General features: G+C 39.7%; 1 protein-coding gene across 3 annotated transcripts in view; it reads right to left on the bottom strand.

The window, feature by feature from the left end:
* Positions 1–10,459, bottom strand: part of LOC106877347 (BTB/POZ domain-containing protein KCTD20) — a 56,095-nt gene that overhangs the window by 18,888 nt on the left and 26,748 nt on the right. For all 3 annotated transcript variants that reach the window (XM_014926229.2, XM_014926231.2, XM_014926230.2), the window contains one exon: positions 7,762–7,974. In XM_014926229.2, the coding sequence (XP_014781715.1) occupies positions 7,762–7,868 (107 nt within the window). In that variant the 5' untranslated portion in view covers positions 7,869–7,974. The remainder of the gene's footprint in view (positions 1–7,761; positions 7,975–10,459) is intronic.

The following is a 10,459-nucleotide window of genomic DNA, read 5'->3' as shown; positions in this document are numbered from 1 at the left end:
GTTAGCATAATGCTTGAAAGGTAAGGGTCTTTAACATTTTAGATGCTAATCCTTCATCAGAAAAACCAGAAAGGGAGAGAGTAGGGAAGGAGACAGAAAAAATGTTTTGGGGCCAGGGGGGAAAACTCATCATCATTGTTTAACGTCTGTTTTCCATGCTGGCATGGGTTGGACAGTTTGACTGAGGACTGGCAAGCCAGAAGGCTGCACCAGGCTCCAATCTGATCTGGCAAGGTTTCTACAGTTGGATGCCCTTCCTAACGCCAACCACTCCTAGAGTGTAGTGGGTGCTTTTTACGTGCCATCAGCAGGGGAGCCAGTTAGGCAGCACTCAGGAAGAGAAAAAGTGGTGGGGTGTTGTATAGGAGCATATTTTATGTAGGGAGATGGACACAGGGGGAGGTGTGTAAATGGTATGTGGTGTGGGTGGTTAGATAGGGATGAGTAGAGATGTGAAAGAGTGAGATAAGAAGTGATGGGTGGGAGGTAAATAGGTGTGAATGTGATACAGGTGAGAGGGAAGCATGGGAAGGGAAACAAAACTGTGGGAAAAACAGCAAAGAAAACAGTTTGTGAAAAAATGAGAAGAAAAAAAAAAAAATCAGGAACAAGGTCAAAGGAAAAGCTACAAAGTCAATAAATAGAGGCAAAATCTAATAAAAATGAGAAAGTTGGGTATAATAGTCAAAGAAAAAGCAGTTGAGTGTGAAAGAACATGTAAAAATAGAAAGGATTATACATATGTGTGCGTGTAAGTATTTTTGGGTCACCTTGTTTTGACAGTGCGTGATAATTGTAAATGAATGAGACGGTGATTAATTTCAAATATTGGTTTCAAGTTTTGGCACAAGGCCACCAATTTTTTTTTTGGGGGGGGGGGAATCTGCTGAGACCCCCTTTGGTCATGACTAGAAAGTTACCCTCACAGGCACAAGTCCGGGCAAGGTTGTTTATGGGAGACCAACAGTTGCCCATGCATACCGGCCTCCCCTCTCCACGCCACCAGTGTTATCCAAGGAAAAGGTAAAGGGGCTGATACAACTTGGCACCTGTGACGTCGCAACTCATTTCTACAGCTGAGTGAACTGGAGCAACGTGAAATAAAGTGTCTTGCTCAAGAACACAACACGCAGCCCGGTCCGGGATTCGAACTCACAACCCCACGATCGTAAGCTCGACACTCTAACCACTGATTGCAACTGGTATTTATTTATTGGCCCCACTAGGACGAAAGGTAAAGAGGACTCTGGCAGAATATGAACTGCCACCAAGCATTTTGCCCAATGTCCAATCAATTTTACCAGCTCACTGCCTTCCTTTCAAATATTCCGTGAGAAAATATCTGGCCATGGGAAAATATTATAACAGGTAAGGGTCAGTGATGACAGAAAGAGCATCATCATTGCTGTCATTTAATGTCTGCAGCCATAAAAATAAATGTTTCAATAAACTCCATCCAACCCATTTAAACATGGACAAATGGACATTAAAACATTGATAACAGGAGCACTCAGAGAGTGCAAACCTCCACCAACGTCCTCTCAACGATTAGCCGGGGATGATTTTTAAAATGAAAATATCTGAAATAAACTCAACTGCTCTCACAAACGAGTATACTAAAAATGAACCCAACTGCTCTCAAAAATTAAGTAAAAAAAAAAAAAAAAATCGGAAAAATAATTCAGAATCCTTGTCCGGTACCAGATCGATCCCAAAATCTAATCAGTTTGTACTAGTCATGAGGCCAAATATCTCTGAAAAGTTTCATCCGAATCCATCCAGCAGTTCTTGAGATATCTTGTCCACGGACAGACAAACAAACAAATAAAGAAACACGACTGAAAACAATACCTCTGCCTTCACTAAGGCAGAGGTAATGATGCAGCAATTTGTTTTTAATTTTGCTTCTCTTTCATCAGAATAAATAACAGTGTAACTGTAAGGGTTGATAATGCTAACCATGTCGACTTCCAAACTAATGACATGGACACTGCTTAAATGACAGGCTTCCTTGTAAGTTAATTATTTTAGTATTTATGTTAGTGTCAACAGACTGAGAAATCAATAAAACCAGTGACACATCCAGCATACCATACTTGTTACTCCCCTCCAGCAGGTGTTCATTTTCTGCTTTTATCATCATCATCAACATCATCCAGTGTTTTAAATCCGAGTTTTGCCCCCGTTGACAGGTATGGCCAGATCTACCTCAAAGCCATAGCAACCGAGGTAGGCAGGTGCAGCCCACCCCAACCTTTGGGCTGGCTGGTACCCATTCTCCTTTGCTATCATGAGGTTTTTTTGGAGCTGGATTTTCTACAGGGAGCATGCCCTTGCTTACCTCCGACTTCAGTTTCTAGACACGAGTGGTTCCCAAGACCAAGTCCTCTACCACAATTTTTAAGAAATGTGGTGGAAAACTAGCTCAGGAAGGCAGGGACACTACTCCCTGAGACCCCTTTCGGAGACCGCCCCCTGTATGTATGTATGTATGTATATATGTCACACCTGTATAATTCCTGGGTAATACTTAAAACTGCATGTGGTAGTAGGGCCTTGGTATGGGACTTCCAGGGCTTTGAGGAGAGTGAAACCACATCTTGGCCACTAATGTTTCCAGGTCTACTCTGACCCAAAGTAGTAGCACTTGTTAGGGTCCCAGCTGTGGATTAACTAGCATGAGTACCACCTGCTTCAAACCTAGGCTATGGCTGCTCCAATAATCGGTGGCGACTTGATCAGTGAATCTTGTGTGACGGTCGACAATCAACAAGATGAGCTCTTACAGATCACATTATCTCAAAGAGTGTATGCATGTGACCAGGGACCACATGTGAACTAGTATTCCCACTGACACTCCAAACATGAACTCTGCACCTAAACAACAAATGACAGCCAAGGCACAACACAGGTTCTCCAAACTTCCTCAACTTGCTTCATGAAACAACCAAATCTCTTTTAAACAATCTGTCCTTATAATATGGGATGTGTGTTTAATCTTAGACAAGAGGTCTCCAAAGTGGTCGATATCGACACCTGGGGGCTTGATGAGACCATTCAAGGGGTCGACAAATGCACATCTACTTATTATTTATTTATTTATTTTCTTGTACATGCCTGGGGGTTGATGAGGGGTCAAGGATTCCATGAAGGGGTCGATGGTCTAAAACGTTTTGGGGCCCCTGTCATAGATTGTCATAATCCTTTTTACATCCATTTTTGTTTTCTTTTTGTATGCCAGCATACCCTGGATGAGACTTCCAGGTAGGGGCAGACTGAGCCATCAGTCAATCGGGCACTGCCCGAGGGCCCGGAGTTCTGAGAGGCCCGCACTCTACATGTTAACTCTACTAAATCAATGCTAAGGGGTCCGATAAACAGTTATACCTGAGGGACCTTAATACTCACATTCCACCCCTGCTTTCAGGGTAGTTTTCTACAATGGATGCCACTAACTCATAACATTTTCAAGGAAGGTACATCTACACACATCGAGTTGTCAAGCTAGCAGAAATATTGTTTGTGGTATCAATGTGACAACAGACACACACACACACTAACACAAACATATGTATATATATAATGGGCTTCTGTACAGTTTCCATCCTTGAAATTTCACTCAAAGCACTGATCAGCTTGAGTGTATATGAGAAGACATGTTCAACCAAGGTGCCATGCAATGGGTTTGCGAACAGCCTGCTCATGAAATTAATGTGCAAGTGGCTGAGCACTCCACAGACACATGTACCCGTAACGTAGTTCTCAGGGATATTCAGCATGACACAGAATGGGACAAGGCTGGCCCTTTGAAATACAGGTTCTACTCATTTTTACCAGCTGAGTGGACCGGAACAACATGATACTTTTACCTAAATATTACAACAACATGTTCACAGCAATGACAGGAAAAGCAACAGCTGGAGATGTCGATTGATTAGTTCTTTTTTAAATTTTGTCTTTGATTATTTCAAGGTCACAGGTTTATTTATTTGTGTAGAGTAAGGCAGTCTGAGGCTACCAAACAATTTATCGATATATTTATAGACAACTGCAACATAATTTATCAATGAGAGCCGAAAAGCCTTTTCATTGCTTTCTTCTGTAGGTATGAACATCATCATCATCATTTAATGTCTGCTTTCCACGCTGGCATGGGTTGGATGGTTTGACTGAGGTCTAGCAAGCTAGTGGGCTGCACCAGGCTCCAATCTGATCCGGCAATGTTTCTACAGTCAGATGCCCTTCCTAACGCCAACCACTCCAAGAGTGTAGTGGGGGCTTTTTACATGCCATTGGCACAGGAGCCCCTTAATACTTTTCAGGAAGTAAGTTGTCGTCATCTTCATTGTTTAACATCCACTTTTCCATGCTGTCATGGGTTAGGTGGAATTTGTTGAAGTAGATTTTCTAAAGTCAGATGCCCTCTCTTTTGTCAACCCTCACGTTTCAAAGAAGGGTAACATTAAACCATGGAAAACAACAAAACAACACTGCTTGTATGACGACGATGTTTATTTACAGTCATCACATGACGTCAAGACAAAGCTACACCCAAACACTCTCATATATATATATATAGGATGGGCTTCTTTCAATTTCCATTTAGCAAACCCACCCACAAGGATTTGGTTGGTTTAGAGTTACAGTAGAAGACACCTGCCCAAGGTGAGTCACTGCAGGACTGAACTCAAGGCTATATAGCTGGAAAGCAAGCTTCTTAACCACACAGTTACATCTGCAACTACATATGTATAAAACTACACCAGAGTAGGCACATAAATGTGAAACAAGGTGGAAAAAAAGAGTACTCAAATACCAGAGGTAGAGTAATGTGCTTTATTTAAAAGCAGCAGAAATATAACAAAAGCTGTTACTCAGAGTTTCACGTTTCCATTCGTCGGACAGTTTTGTTACAAAACTGTCCAACAAGCAGGAATGTGAAACTCTGAGTAACAGCTTTTGTTATATTTCTGCTGCTTTTAAATAAAGTATGTATAAAACTATACAGTCTTATAAATATTTCTAAGAGATCCAGCAAAGTACTCTATAGCCATATATTGCATAAGGAGTTTAGCATGAATTATTGCAAGGATAACACACAAATTATTGTTTATTAATATATTGCAAAGCAAAGAGGGGCAAAATACCCTAAAGTGAAAACGATATAGTTAATATTGCCTGTTGATATTTTAATGACACTATTAATGTGTTGAGAAAGGCATGTATGTCACACAATCACATCCTACTTTGCTACTCATTTATACCCACTGCATCTGCCTATGGTGAAGGAAGACAGGTGATCAAATGTAAGGACATTAAACCACAGCAGTCGTCAGAATCTCCTCCGACTCAGGTGGTTACAAGAAGAACAACAAAAATACTGAAACTGGCTAAAAATCTGTTACAAAAACAGAGAACTGCACAAGTGAAGACAAACTATTAAATGTAAAAACTAATTAATGCAAACAAAGCAAAGATAGATTAACATTAAACTAACTTAGCAGATTAATGAGTTATCTAATTATGTCACACATCCTGTTTGTCTATTTTGTTTTAGCATTTGGTCTGCAGGATTTTTGATGTGGACTGGAGGGTCATCGTATCAATAATAAACACATCATCTGATTCCATTTCACTCATTTATTTTTATTTGTCAATTGTTAACTATTTAAATAATTAACTAATCGATTAGATAAAACAGTTCTATATTTATTTAAGAGATGAGGAATTATGTATATTATTTACATTTGACGGATATTTGTCCTCATCTTGTTTGCCGTTAACACAATGTTTCGGCTGATATACCCTCCAGCCTTCATCAAGCGTCTTGGTGAAATTTTGAACCTGGGTTCTCATTCCTAAGGTATTTTTCAATGTTATTATTATTATTATTATTATTATTCAGGTCACTGCCAAGCATATGACATAGTGGTTAAGAGCGCAGGCTATTAACCCCAAGATTCCGAGTTTGATTCCAGGCAGTGACCTGAATAATGATAATTATCAGAGGGGCACTCCGTCAGTTATGACGACGAAGGTTCCAGTTGATCTGATCAACAGAACAGCCTGCTCGTGAAATTAACGTGCAATTGGCTGAGCACTCCACAGACATGTGTACTCTTACGTAGTTCTCGGGGATATTCAGCTTGACACAGAGTGTGACAAGGCTGGCCCTTTGAAATACAGGTGCAGCAGAAACAGGAACAAAGAGTGAGAGAAATTTGTGGCGAAAGAGTACAGCAGGGTCCCCCCCACCGGCCGAAGCCTCATGGAGTAGAGAAGGAATATAACTCAAGAGATCAAGAATGGTGATGAAAGGACTTTGACAAACTCAGCTGATTGATTGACCAAACAATTAATCAAACAACTGATTAGTTAGCCAATTATTTATTTCATTTAATAATTTTTTCAGTGGGGTAATTGTTTAAGTTTAAAGTGAATAGATCTATCATTTTTCTTGCTTTAACCTTTTCATGACTGTTTTTATTTTGAGATGTTCTGTGTTTCTTTCAGTTACTTTAAATATAACAAAGAATTTAATAAAATAACTCGGTTATCATTCAGCTAGTGTTAGGAACATAAATTGTGACTAAGGTTTGGTGGAAGATTTTAATTCAAGACTTATGAAAATAAGACATTTGTACTACAGAGCCAGAACCAATTTCAGCTAGGTTAGTAACGAAAGGGTTAATCTCCACTCTTTAACCCTTTCATTACTGTATTTATTTTGAGATGTTCTGTATTTCTTTCAACTTCTTTAAATATAACAAAGAATTTTGTAAAATAACTCAGTTATCATAATGTTGTATTCAGAGCCAGAACTGGTTTCAGCTGGGTTGGTAACAAAAGGGATAAGTCATTAGACAGTAATCATCTTGAAGAATTTTTAATTGAATAAACTAACCCGTTTTTTTAAAAAGCCTGATACTCATTCTGTCAGGTTTTTTTTTGTTTTTGCCGAACACACCAACACCATTTGTCAAGCAATGGAAGGAGATAAACATCATCATCATTTAACGTCCATTGTCCATGCTGACATGGGTTGGAGAGTTTGACCAGAGCTGGTCAGCTGGAAGGCTGCACCAGACTCCAGTCTGAATTGATAGGGTTTTCTATGGTTGGAGGCCCTTCCTAATGCCAACCACTCGGAGAGTGTAATGGGTACTTTTACATGCCACCAGCAGAGGTGCCATTTGCGTGACACCAGTATCTGCCACATACACAAAACACAGATACACACACACACATATATATATATATATATATATACACGACAGGCTGCTTTCAGCTTCCGTCTACCAAATCCACTCACGAGGCTTTAGTTGGCTATAGTAGGAACCCAAGGTGCCATGTAGTGGGACTGAACCCAGAACCATGTGGTTGGGAAGCAAACATCTTATTTCTTTACTGCCCACAGAGGGGACAAACAAGGACAGACAAACGGATTAAGTTGATTATATTGACCCCAGTGTGTACTTAAATCGACCCCGAAAGGATGAAAGGCAAAGTCGACCTCGGCGGAATTTGAACTCAGAACCTAACGGCAGACGAAATACCACTAAGCGTTTCGCCTGGTGTGCTAATGTTTCTGCCAGTTCGCCGGAAGCAAACTTCTTACCACACAGCCATGCCTGCACCTATGATAGGGGGTTTGAAAAATTAAAATTAAAGGTGAAGGGGTTTAGGGCTTTCTTTGTTCTCTTTTCACAAATAGAAAGAAGATAGAAAAACTGAATTTGTGCAAAACTTTGGATTTCTCACCTTGTACGCTTAATGCAAGCTTTCTTTCTGTCTTCAGATTCCGAGTAATCCTCCGTGTCACTACTGGCACTATCATAAAGGTGTTCACGGTGATACTGAAAAGCCATAACCCTCACACTAGCTCAGTGGAGGGTCTCAAAATGGAGGGAGGAGGACAAAAAAAAAAAAACAAACACCTTGCCAATGATCGGACTATTTCACATCAAGAAATTACTGGAAAAGAAAGAAAAAAGAAACAAATTATTGGTAGACATCATCAACATCAACACCATCATCTTTGTTCTTACATCCACTTTTCTATGCTGTCAGGGACTGGATGAGACTTCTTGAGGCAGTGTTTTTATGACCCCAATCACTTTCATATTGACACCCTTTTTAGTTACCACTTATGACACAGAAATATGATGTACCTAGTCTAAAAATCGGGGTATTGTCAAAGAAATCAACCCCATGACTTATTCTTTGTAAGCGCTCCAGCATGACCATGACCGCATATTCTTTATGCTTCATGAATAACATTCTTTGATGTTTTCAAAAATTACATAAACCACAATAATGTAAATCCCTGTACATCTGAAGAAAACTGTAGGGGATGTTGTTTGATAAGGGACCACAAATTCCTCGACTTAGGGAAGAAGGTAACAAAATCTGGCTTGAGTTTACATGTGCCTGGTCGATTAATGATAACAGAGAACTAATACTGTAATTACTACAAGAACACACCTTCCAGTAGATTGTTTCCTTGTGAATGCTGAATTAAACAAAAGCTCCTTTCATGTGTTGGGCCTCATGGAGGCTAAGTGGCTGAGTTCCTTTCAAGTGTTGGGCCTCACAGAGGCAATGACTGAGATCTTTGACATTATGTCATGCTTGAGAAGAAGACCCATCAAGCCAAGCAAAATCACAGTTGTGGCTGATATTGGTGTCGTACAAATGGCACCTGTGCTGGTGGCACGTAAAAGCACCCATTACACTCTCAGAGTGGTTGGCATTAGGAATGGCATCCAGATGTAGAAACCATGCCAAATCAGACTGGAGTCTGGTGCAGCCTTCCACCACGCCAGCCCGGTCAAACCATCCAACCCATGCCAGCATGGACAACAGACGTTAAATGATGATGAAAAGCATAGTCATGGCTGTGTGATTAAGAAGTTCCCAGTCATATGGTTTTGGGTTCCATCCTACTGTATGGCACCTTGGGCTAATTTCCTCTACTGTAGCCTTGGGCCAACCAGAGCTTTGAGAGTGGAATTTGATAGACAGAAACAGAAGAAGCCCATCATTTATATGTGTATACACATGTATGTGTGTGAGTGTCTCCTTGTTTTAACATCATGCAAAAGTTGTAAATGAGAGTCACTGTCATATAAGCAGTGTCCCTGGTCTCCAATCTTCTATGAAAATATGTCCAACTACAGGGAAGTATTTGCTTGGAAATTAGTGATGATTAGTAACCGGAAGAGCATCCAGCCACACAAAATTTGCCACAATGAATCCCAGCTTACCCACACAAGCATGGAAAAGTGAACATTAAAACAATGATGATGGTAACTTGTTAGAGCCATATTATCAATGCTGTAAAGAAAGTAATAATTGTTATTTCTATTTTAAGAATTACTACCATGTTTTTAACATTATAAGATTCAACATTAAATGAATAAAATTCCTTCATTTTCCATCCAAAACCAATACAAAATCACACACACATATAAAACAAATGATTAGGCTAACTTACTAAGAGCAGATCATTTCTAAATAGCAAAGTCAGATAATGGTAAATGCAGTGAAGAAAGGCAGAAGAAAACAATGGAAGACCAAATTCCAGAATGTCAAAAAATAAATAAATAAAATAAAATAAACAAAGATCTCTAGGAAACCATTTCTGCAGACCACCACCTGCTGTTTCTCATATAGAAGAATATTGTCAGAGTCAATATTGGTAGTTCTTTAAATGTCTTTCAGTCTTTTACCAATATGCTCATGTTGGCACCATTTCAAGCACTAAGGCATCATTGATAAAGTAATGCTCACCTAAAAACCTTGAAAGATATTTTTTTTCTAAATGGCCTAAGTGAATCTAGTGTGTTATAAACACACTAAAAAAGTTTATAAGCCAACAAGAGGGCCATTGTATGGTTACTTTAACTCCTAAAAATAGCAGTCAAACCGCCCTCCTACTCACTCTCCTATTTAACATCCACTTTTTCCATGCCCACATAGGTTGGATGAAATTTGCTGACGTAGTTTTCTACAGCTGGATGCTCTTCCTGGTGCATACCCACACTTGTTTTGAAATAAAGTAATATTACCCCATAGCCAAACAAGTTTTTCAGGAAGACTAAATACAAAAGACACAGCTTATACGACTGTGATGCTTGGTTGCAACTAATATGCAATGTCAAGGCAAAGAGAGAGTAATATACACACACACTTGTGTGTGTGTGTGTGTATATACATACATAGACACACACGTATATATATATATGTATATGTATATATATATATATATATATATATATCATCATTTAACGTCCGCATTCCATGCTAGTATGGGTTGGACGATTTGACTGAGGACTGGTGAAACCAGATGGCTACACCAGGCACCAATCTGATTTGGCAGAGTTTCTACAGCTGGATGCCCTTCCTAACGCCAACCACTCCGAGAGTGTAGTGGGTGCTTTTATGTGTCACCCGCACG

This window comes from Octopus bimaculoides, chromosome 2 (assembly GCF_001194135.2).
Source record: "Octopus bimaculoides isolate UCB-OBI-ISO-001 chromosome 2, ASM119413v2, whole genome shotgun sequence".
Taxonomy (NCBI): domain Eukaryota; kingdom Metazoa; phylum Mollusca; class Cephalopoda; order Octopoda; family Octopodidae; genus Octopus; species Octopus bimaculoides.
This window is presented reverse-complemented; position numbering and strand designations above follow the sequence as displayed.